The sequence below is a fragment of the Micromesistius poutassou genome (genome assembly GCF_964030765.1).
Source record: "Micromesistius poutassou genome assembly, chromosome: 1".
NCBI lineage: Eukaryota > Metazoa > Chordata > Actinopteri > Gadiformes > Gadidae > Micromesistius > Micromesistius poutassou.
In genome coordinates this window covers 3,941,624-3,951,637 of record NC_140271.1, presented here as the reverse complement: position 1 = coordinate 3,951,637, position 10,014 = coordinate 3,941,624, and the positions used below count along the sequence as shown (strand labels likewise).

The 10,014-nt window shown below is 47.1% G+C and overlaps 1 protein-coding gene across 3 annotated transcripts in view; it reads left to right on the top strand.

Annotated features, from left to right (window-relative positions):
• The first annotated feature begins 653 nt into the window (after positions 1-653).
• dock6 (dedicator of cytokinesis 6) overlaps positions 654-10,014 on the top strand; it is a 46,934-nt gene continuing 37,573 nt past the window's right edge. For all 3 annotated transcript variants that reach the window (XM_084488201.1, XM_084488200.1, XM_084488202.1), the window contains exons 1-9: positions 654-803; positions 3,543-3,630; positions 5,254-5,429; positions 5,905-5,973; positions 6,108-6,234; positions 7,297-7,509; positions 9,059-9,144; positions 9,351-9,417; positions 9,830-9,979. In XM_084488201.1, coding sequence (XP_084344327.1) covers positions 754-803; positions 3,543-3,630; positions 5,254-5,429; positions 5,905-5,973; positions 6,108-6,234; positions 7,297-7,509; positions 9,059-9,144; positions 9,351-9,417; positions 9,830-9,979 — 1,026 coding nt within the window. In that variant the 5' untranslated portion in view covers positions 654-753. The remainder of the gene's footprint in view (positions 804-3,542; positions 3,631-5,253; positions 5,430-5,904; positions 5,974-6,107; positions 6,235-7,296; positions 7,510-9,058; positions 9,145-9,350; positions 9,418-9,829; positions 9,980-10,014) is intronic.

Here is a 10,014-nt window from a genome sequence, read left to right as displayed (position 1 = left end):
CATGTCGTTGAATAATCGTCGGCTATTTGTTTATTCATGTTATGTTGACTTAGCAAAGTGATGCGCCCTGTCGAGACAATAGGCCAATACAAAAGAATACGCGCCGACAACACGGCCTCATTTAATAGGCGTGGTGAACACTGCCATCTGCCGGTCAAACAATAGAAAAAATAACGAGTCTGTATGCTCGTCAGTCCGCTAGGTGGTGCTAACTTGCCTCAAGAAGATCCCAAAAACAAGTACCGTTTTGGGCAGTTTGCAAGAGTATCCATGATTGCAAACTTAGATTTAAAAAAGACAAAAAATGGTATATGTATTAATTTGTTAATTCATAATTATTTAGTTGTATTTGTTGTATGTGTTATGGTTACGTCATCGATTCACCTTATCATCCAGAGGTCAAATGCAGTGCAGAGTCATAAAGTGAGTACATTTGCTGGCTTTAACACAGAAATGAAACCCAAAACGAGTAAGGATGTGCTTCATTTATTCCAAACCGGTTAGGTGAGAATTCTCTCCCACACTGCAGAGAGACGACGACGACCCGACACAGGACGACACGCCGGTTCAGCTCCCATCCGCTAGGAGGAACAAGCGGGGCTGCAGCGCCACTCGGAAACGACTCCGGAGGAATCCAAACAGAAAGGAGGACCGAGAGCTTACGGGACTGCCAGTGCGTGGGAAAAAAAAGATAGATATAAGTAAGCCCCCGGATTCAAAGTTGGAAGAGTCTCTTCTACATGGAGACGCGCAATGTCATCTACAGCGAGTGAGAGACGGGCGTTCGCGCACAAAATTAACCGGTGAGGATCATTACTTGTTAAGTTATTGATGAGTGTAGTCCTGGATCCCCGGGCTGGGGTGTCCCGCTGGACAGTAGCCTATGCTAGGATGTGTGTGTTGTGCGGAGGGGGGTTATCGATAAATGTTTACCATACAAGCCATGCTGAAGCGAAACTAGGCACGTTTTCATCCGTGCGTAGCCGAAGGACCATAACGCCGAAAAGCACGGTCAACCAGAAGTAATGAAACGATGCCCTGTGTTGTTGACATGGATGTTGATGTGTCGCTCGAGTTTCTCCCCCCCCCCCCCCCCCCCCCCCCCAGATCCTGATGTGGAACTGTTGTGTCTTCACAGTTCTAACACCACATGAAATAACCCCACACATCACGAACATGTTAGTGTAACATGGCAAGTTAGAGGTTACTTCCACGTCTAGAAGGTTAATTCACGTTAATTAACGTCATCAGCAGCACTAACGGGATGCTGAGCTAAACGGCAGCCTGGGTGCTCTATCGATCACAGGCCGTTGTGATTATCATCCGAGACATCCTAACGACACGTAGGGTTTCCTAACTCTAACATTTTAATTGTTGTGATTTCGGGAATTCACTGGACTGGATGATGGTTCACCGTGACGTTGTGCAAGTGTGTGTTTCTTCTCTAAATCAGACTTTTGTTAGTTAAGCCTAAAGTTTGCCTAACACAAATACCTCAAAGTCAGGCACTGCTTGGCCACTGTTTCCTTGTGTTTGAGGTAACCTGAGTAGTTATTGTCATTTAGAACCAGCCAGGCTTCTCGACACCAATATGGACTGTTGAAAGAAGAACATGTATCAAATGATTGTGATTAAAATCAAGTGGTTATTGCTAGTCCTGCGATCTAACTGTAATGTCACATTTGAGTGTACGAACCATTGCCCAGCCAGCATTACAGGACATTGCTAATCAAATAGTGTGTTAAGTCATCATGACACTGTTGCACGCTAGTGTAGGGTTACATTATGTTCGCCGTGTTGCTGCATCAGGTGCCATTGCAGAGAATAATAGGACCTATATTTAAAGTATCTCGCACTACATTCCTCTAGACAGCCTTGTGTTGACCAGAGGGAGACTCGCTCTATTGTTGAGTCCCGGATGCAGGAAAGGGTGTGTGTGTGTGTGTGTGTGTGTGTGTGTGTGTGTGTGTGTGTGTGTGTGTGTGTGTGTGTGTGTGTGTGTGTGTGTGTGTGTGTGTGTGTGTGTGTGTGTGTGTGTGGAGAGAGGGGTCGAGCTGTAGCCCCTGCCTTCCTGTTTTCAAGTTTGATTTCTAGATGGTGTTTACTGTTTAGCAGTGTTCGGTTTCTTTCCACACTCTTTCTGTGAGTCGGTGAAGTAAATGTTTAATCCAGCACTGCAATTCAATCCGAGTGATCTGGCATAGCTAGACACCCGATGCAACCCCGTGCATTCACACGTCTTTCAATCCCGTCGCCTGAGTATCTGTGCATATACCGTTGCGCAAGCACACTATATTCAACCATATGTGCCGTTATTTTTATTTAAAAAGTTTCAAGGACCTACAGCTGCCTCTCCCTGGGAGAGGGATGCTGATGAAAAGAGCAGCTGCTTGCGGCTTCTGGCAGACGATTGGCCAATTGTTTGGCTTTTGTCATCTGCGTAAGCCTTTCCATTTGCCGTTGGTCCATAAAGGGCCAAGCGTGAAGTTCTGGATCCGTGCCTGCTCCCTTGCTACAGGCCCCGGAGGCAGGAGCGTCTCGTAGTTAGGGTGTTGGAATGGACCCCCAGCCGAAAGGGTTTTGGTTCCAACCCCAGTGTCTGCAGGCTAACCTGTGGGCATTCCTTGAGCTAGATGCCTTACCCCCTACCCCCTCATCATTAGTCGACTGCACATAGAATAATCCAACAAAGTTCACTGTATGTCACTTCAGATGAAAGACTCTGCTTAATGACTAAATGGTGAATAGTTGGGCCCGTCCCCTCACTGGGAGGCCTGCTGCGGGGCTCTCTGTACAGTTTAGTGGCATAGCTCTAGATGTTGTTAGTGGGGATGGGGCCGAATGTAGCAGAGGCCACAGTAATACCAGTAAGGCTTAGACTTGAGGCTTAGGGTTTGCAATGCAAGTCCTTCTCGACTCAAGCCCTTTACCACTGATCTGCTGCCCGTTGTAATTGGAAATGGCATTTGGCCTTGTTCGTGGACATGTCTTTAGTGACTTTGAGGATCTCAGAACTTGGTTTGCAGTGATTTGAAACCTAAATTCCAGGTCTCTTGGAGAAGCACTTCACGACAAACTCTTCACTGTGTCCTGAAATTGAAGCTCCAAGTCAACTAAAATCAATGCTATCTGAAAAAATGATATCTGTGTAGCCTTTAATCAGAGACAACCTCATAAGTGTTCACAGATGCACCCTAAGTCTTCTAGAGAGCAGGTTGAAACTCCCCCAAAACCCAATGGGAAGAAGCATTGAGAAGGAATGCAGAAGAATGATCCCTCCTTCCAGGGATGGTTAGGAGTCCAGTAGCTTCAGGGCTAAATGGGCAGACATGTAAGGGTAGCGCAAAACAAAGAGGGAAACAAAGGTTATGTACGACTAAAAATTCTAGATCAATACTGATTGTTACTTTGGTAGCTTCCGAAGTATCCATCATGACCTGCAAATTTCTGCAGTTTTTTTTTCTCCATAAACTAAAACTTCTCTATTCTCTCCCTCTCCTCCTCTTCCCCCCCCTTACCCCCTCTCTCTCTCTGATGCACAGGACGGTGGCCTCAGAGGTCAGAAAGCAAGTGTCCAGAGAGTATGGCTCCCCGCAGCTTTCCAAGAAGAGAGGAGGAGTCCACCAGCCCGTAAGTTTAACCCTGCCCTGCATCACCATAACTAGCCTTGTAACCTATGGGCCTTTATTCACCTAGCAACCATACTGGTTCATCCTCGGTTCTAGCTGGGTGGCAAACGCTAGCGAGCATAAACAACTAGGACGGCTGCTAGATAAATACCGTGATTATGCGAATGCCCACTGCATCGTACATAAGCCACACTTTATAACAATTAGGGCGTATAAAACAACAAACCTGTGTATCTGCCACACCTGTGTAAGTAGCAATTTGCCCAATTTAAAGTTTGTTGCTGAAAGTTGTCTAGACTCACAAAGACACTCTTTTGATTTTAACTTTATTCCAAGTGATTGCATTTAAAAGCTGCAGCATAACAAATCAATGAGTCTGTGAAAAGCCTTGGAAATTCTGAGACGTTTAAGGATTTCTTTGCGATTGGCAGGACAGTGTCATAGGGTTGCATGCAGGGCTCAAGGCTGTGACCAATATGATCACGTCTGCCACCATGCAAAACACAAGTTGTATTTGGATCGGAACGCTTCAAAAAGCTGCGTCTTTCGGATCCTCTCTTGGTCTGTGTCACAGCCGAGCTTCATTGTAAAGCGGGTCCCACACCAGAAGTGGAAAAGACGACACGTCGGGAGATCTGATGGTCTTGTTCTGTGTTTAATATGATGAGTGGTGGTGGTGACGCGGTGATGAGCACCACGGTTCAGAGCACCACGGTTCAGAGCAGGGGTGGAAGTCACAACGCCTCTGTATGGCGTCGCCGTTATGAATGCTTGTTTAAAACATGTCCCACTTAAGTTCCAAAGGAGACGCGCTGCTTTGATCATAAAACTTAAAAGATGTTTTTTACATTGTGGCGTCGTGTACATAATGCGAATAGTGACTCATGTAAATAAATGCCGTATTCTGGATGACAGATCACCAGGAAAAAAGTAATTTGGTAATCAAATAGGTAACCCGTTCAACCTGTTAGTGCCTGTGGGGGATTAACAATCATTAATAGTGTCACAAACTTTTATGTAGGCCGCACAACCACAATTTGTGTGATAAAATGTAATCTAGCCCCCTGTCTATATTCGTGTAATTACAGTAAAGCCAATAGAGTACAAATGTATATACATATTTCTTCATCATACTTCTTGTTTTATATATTTCTTGTTATAAGGTAAGAAATGAACCAGAATGTGCTGGATATTGCCAGTCTAAAATACTGTTAATATCAGTATTTTATATAATATAATAAAGCCCATGATATTATTGATGGCACTTTACTATTACCTTACTTGTCACACCCTGTTTTAACAGGGACAAGCCTTTCCAAGGCAGCGTAGCATGGTTAATTACAATGTTTAACACTGACATTTCAGTCAGTCACGTCTATACACATGTAATTATAACAAAATGAACATAATCTCTGCTTCACTGCATGGCACCATTGCCTTTCTATGTATGTGTATGTGTCTCTCTCTGTCGCTGTCCCACTCTCTTTCTCTGTCTCTCTCCCTCTCGCTCTTTCTGGAGTTGGCAATTAGTCCCCTTAATCTCATTAAGCTGATGAGGCACGAACGTGGTCTCTCCCCGTGTCGTTAAGCAGCCGTCTAATCTTGGTATCACTTTGATTGGCAGGTCCCCCTGTCCGAGGTGGTGGAGCCCGTGGACTTTGAGGAGTATGTGAGTAGCCACGCCCCGGGGGCCGAGCCTGGTCCCCTCCGCCAGCTGATGGAGTTCCCCCAGGACGACCTGGTCCTGGTGCAGCAGGTGAAGGAGTGCTCCACGCTGGAGCCCCCCCTGCCTGAAGAGGAGTAAGTCCCCCCCCCCCCCCCCCCCCCATAGGCCTAGCCACGAGAACTACTATAGAGGCCTCGAGGTCTCAAACTAAAGGCCTTTGAAAATGCAACGCATCATGTTCCCAGCATGGAGAGACACACACACACACACACACACACACACACACACACACACACACACACACACACACACTCACACACACTCTTGATGCATGTAATGAACAATCATCTAATGAGAACATCCAATGTACTATCTGCACTGGACGTAACTATGGATGTTATATAAACCTTGTTGTGTTACACACACACACACACACACACACACACACACACACACGCACCATTGTAATCTGATCCAGAATAGACATCACATCAGAATGAGTACATCTTTCAGTCGTTCTTTTCCATTGACATGCATGTTAATGCACTGCTTCCCTTCGCTCAATTATTCATGTTATATTTTTTCTTGTGTGTGTGTGTGTGTGTGTAGCTCACTGGACCCTAGAGTGAGAGACGCCCTGGCAGTCTACACAGATGACTGGCTCGTCATTCAGAGAAAGTAAGCCATGCATAATCCACCCAGACGCACTGTACCGTATTTATTCCTGTACAGCACGGTCAATTATTCAACGTATTCTTGTTTTTGGGTTGTGTTGTTGGCACACCATTTCTGATGCCTTTTCTCTCGGTCAGGTATCAACACTACAGTACCACATACAGCCCCCACAACTCTGAGAGCCAGCGAGAGCGGCAGCGAGGTCTGGTCAAACAGACCTTTGAGCTCGATGAGGTGGCGGCCGCCGATCGCCATGACGACCAGGTAATCCACAGCCCCCGACCGACCAATCAAAAATGTCCGTAGGCTCATGAGAATAAATCACGGTTCAATTTATCTCGGTCAGCGAGACCGAACACAGCAACACAAACACTAACAGCACGGGACCAGCTCTTATTTTAATGGCACGGATAAAACGGCTCTGTCGTGAATAATAATTTAATTGCGTAGGAAATGAATGTTGCATAGTGCCCAGTGCACTTAAGGCCCGACTGCAACCAACTCAATTTGCTTGACTTAAGATAATGGGATCTGGAATTTATCTCCCCCCCCCCCCCCCCATTATCTCTTTCAAACATCATAAAACTCCCCGGAGTGACTCACCATTAAAGTAAATGCTGTACCCGTAAGAAGACGAAGAAGAGGGGCGGGGCAAACAACAAGTAAACAACCACCCGTGACCTCTGCTCAGCCCTGTGCGGGGGGGAGAGAGCGTAGACGCTGAGGTGTTCACCTCCCCACCGAATTGAAACTAATCTATCCGAATCTATCCCCCCCCCCTCGTTGTTTACATCCTACCTGGAGGCGTCCCTCTCTTAATTCATGACATGTAACCGAATCCCCTGATAGTCATCCATGCACATGATCAAACAGTGAAATCAATACCATTAGCATGACATGGATCTGAATCCACTGCACCACATCCATGCACACGCCCAAACAGTCAAATCAATACCACTAGCATGACGTGTAACCGAATCCACTGCCAGTCACCCGCACATGACGCAACAGTCAAATCAATACCACTAGCATGACGTGTAACCGAATCCACTGCCAGTCACTCGCACATGACGCAACAGTCAAATCAATACCACTAGCATGACATGTACCCTAATCCACTGCACCACATGGATGCGTGTGACCGTAACATGTAACCGAATGCCCTGTTAGTCATCCATACACATGCACAAACAGTGAAATCAATAACATTAGCACGACATGTAACCGAATCCCACCGAAAGAAACATCCGTTGCACGTGACGTCACCGCAGCACAAAACAGCACAAAACAACACAAACAACAGCGGCGGCGTTGTCGTGCTTACAGGACGACGTCAAGCGGCGCTCGGCCTCCCTGGACGACACGCCGCGCGGCAGCTGGGCCTCCAGCATCTTCGACCTGAAGAACTCGTCGCCGGACGTGCTGCTGCCGGCGGTGCTGGAGCGCGCCGCCGCCGAGGACCTGGACCGCCGCAACACGGAGGCCCGGCTGAGGGGCCGGCACCCGGACCTGCTGGGGCTCTACCCCACGCCCGACGAGGTTTACATTACGTTTACATTTAGGGCATTTAGCAGACGCTTTTATCCAAAGCGACTTACAATAAGTACATTTGTCTTAAGAAGTGAAACAATGTATCGCCGTCGGTGCAGTAAAGGTGTTCATAGAACCAAGTGCAAGTACTAGCAATCGCCAGGCTGACCCCATTCCCCGTGTACAGCAGTGATAGCTAGCTACTGCAGATGCTACACAACTAAGTACATGCTACACAACATGCATGCACAACACAATTAAGTACAATGAATGAATACAGCCTGCATTAAGTGCGTTCATTAAGTGCCAGGATGTAAAACAAACAATAGTGCAACAGACAAATAAGGGACTGAATGAAAAAGATGGAACGCTTCACGAATTTGCGAGGTGCGTCCTGCTCCATCCCGGAGACTAGAGATGGGCATGATTCGTCTATTTGATCGATCATTGATCTTTAAGAATTTTGTCACATGACATTTTTTAGCGATCAATTGGAGGTTGCGTTGCATAGTGTGGGAACGGAACAGCCGAGCAACGGCTTGGCTGTTCCTTGGTTCTTTTTGGAATCGGAACACAGATTTTGTCCTTTTGAATTGTTTCCCGTGTTTAAGAGCGCATTGTTCGGCTTTTACAAGTGCTGCATAGGCCTCATTGAGAATAACATGCTGTATTTTGGATTTTTATTATATAGCCTATAGAAGAATAACGATTAAATCGATTGTTGATCGTGAATTGTATCGATGATCGATCAAGGACATTTCTTAAAATGCCCATCCCTACCAGAGGCCATAGCGTCTATGGTTAGGGTGTGAAGGGGTTATGTCGGAGACGGTAGTGTGCTAGCCATGGTAGTGTTGGTGATCCTCTGCGTGCTGTTGGTATGATAGTAAGGAGATTGGAGCGAGCCCTGGTCAGGCGTGCCAGCCAACAACCTTGTGTATGAGGTCTGGATGGGCTCCTTAAAAAAAGAAAGAAAACTGTAAAATTGAACCACAATTGTTTGCGCACAAAATAGTTTTCAACACATACAGCAAAGGTTGTGGTATACTGTTTTGTCCATTGGCTGCAGGAGGCACCAATCACAGGCTTTGTATAGGCGCCAAGTTATTGTGTGTGTGTGTGTGTGTGTGTGTGTGTCTGTGTCTATGCATGCACGTGTGTCTGTGTCTGTGCGTGCATGCACGAGTGTGTGTGTGTGTGTGTGTGTGTGTCTGTGTGTGAAACACAACAAGGTTTATATAACGTCCGTACCACCTTCAGATTGAAGGACAGAGTGCAGATAGTTTATTGGACGTTCCCATCAGATGATTGTTCATTACACACGGCGAGCCGCCCGCTGCCCGGGTAACCCCGGCTTTAGTGTCCTCCTTATTTCTCATTACCTCTCCATGTCACTCCTCATTCTTTCTTTTTTCCTCTTTTTTTATTTTACTCCCCCGGCCCCCCCTTCTGTCTTAGTGTTACCATGGCGTCCGGGGTAAACAGAGACTGTGTATGTCTGGTGTGGTGTTTATATCTGTCTCACTGGCGTCGTGTTCGCTGGTCTTTGGTTTTCCAGGACGAGGCGGTGGAGAGGTGCTCCGTCCCAGAGGTGCCCAAGGAGCACTGCGGCCAGAGGATCATGGTGAAATGTCTGTCCCTCAAGTGCGTACCCGCCGCCGTCGCCTCTTGTCAAACGCTGCGGGCCACAGCGTCCCCATGAGCCAGAGGCCTAACCTCGGACCGTTAATAGCGACTACGTGTGTCTACGAATGCTTAATGATGAAATGACCCCTGTAAGAGTTTGACTTCTGTCGTTCACACAAAGCCCAAATGGCCTTTTCCCCTTTTTTTTTTTTTTCGGTTCACAGATTTGAAATTGAAATCGAGCCGATCTTCGGGACACTGGCGCTGTACGACGTCAAGGAAAAAAAGAAGGTAATTGTGTCGTGTCCTCGGTCGCAAACATCGTTTTAATGTGATGTGTGGTGACTCATCTATCTCGCAGGGTGGTCCACGCTCTCTCTCCCTCTGTGTGTGTGTGTGTGTCTCTCTCTCCCCCGCCCCTCTGTGTATCTCTCTCTCCCTCTGTGTGTCTCTCTCTCTGGCCCTCATGCCAAACCCTTGAAAGTAATGTTGAGCTCAGCTGCCCCTTAGCTCCCTCCCCTTAATTGAATTCCCTTTATTCTCAGAAGTGAGTGTTCTTGCAGGTTCAATCACTGAAGTCTCCAAACTGCATTAAACCCCACTTAACCCGGTGTGTTTCCATCTCACAGTCCTCCCTCTCACCCTGCCCCTTGTTGTTGTTGTTTTCTAAGATCAATTTCTCCCCCCCCTCCTCCTCCCACAGATCTCGGAGGACTTTCACTTTGACCTCAACTCGGATCAGATGAAGGGACTGCTGAAACTCCACACCCCCAACACGGCCATCTCCACCATGGCCCGCTCCGCCATCTTCTCCATCACCTACCCCTCCGCCGATATCTTCCTGGTCATTAAGGTACGCTTTTAACGGCCCGGGAAGACTCCTCTTGA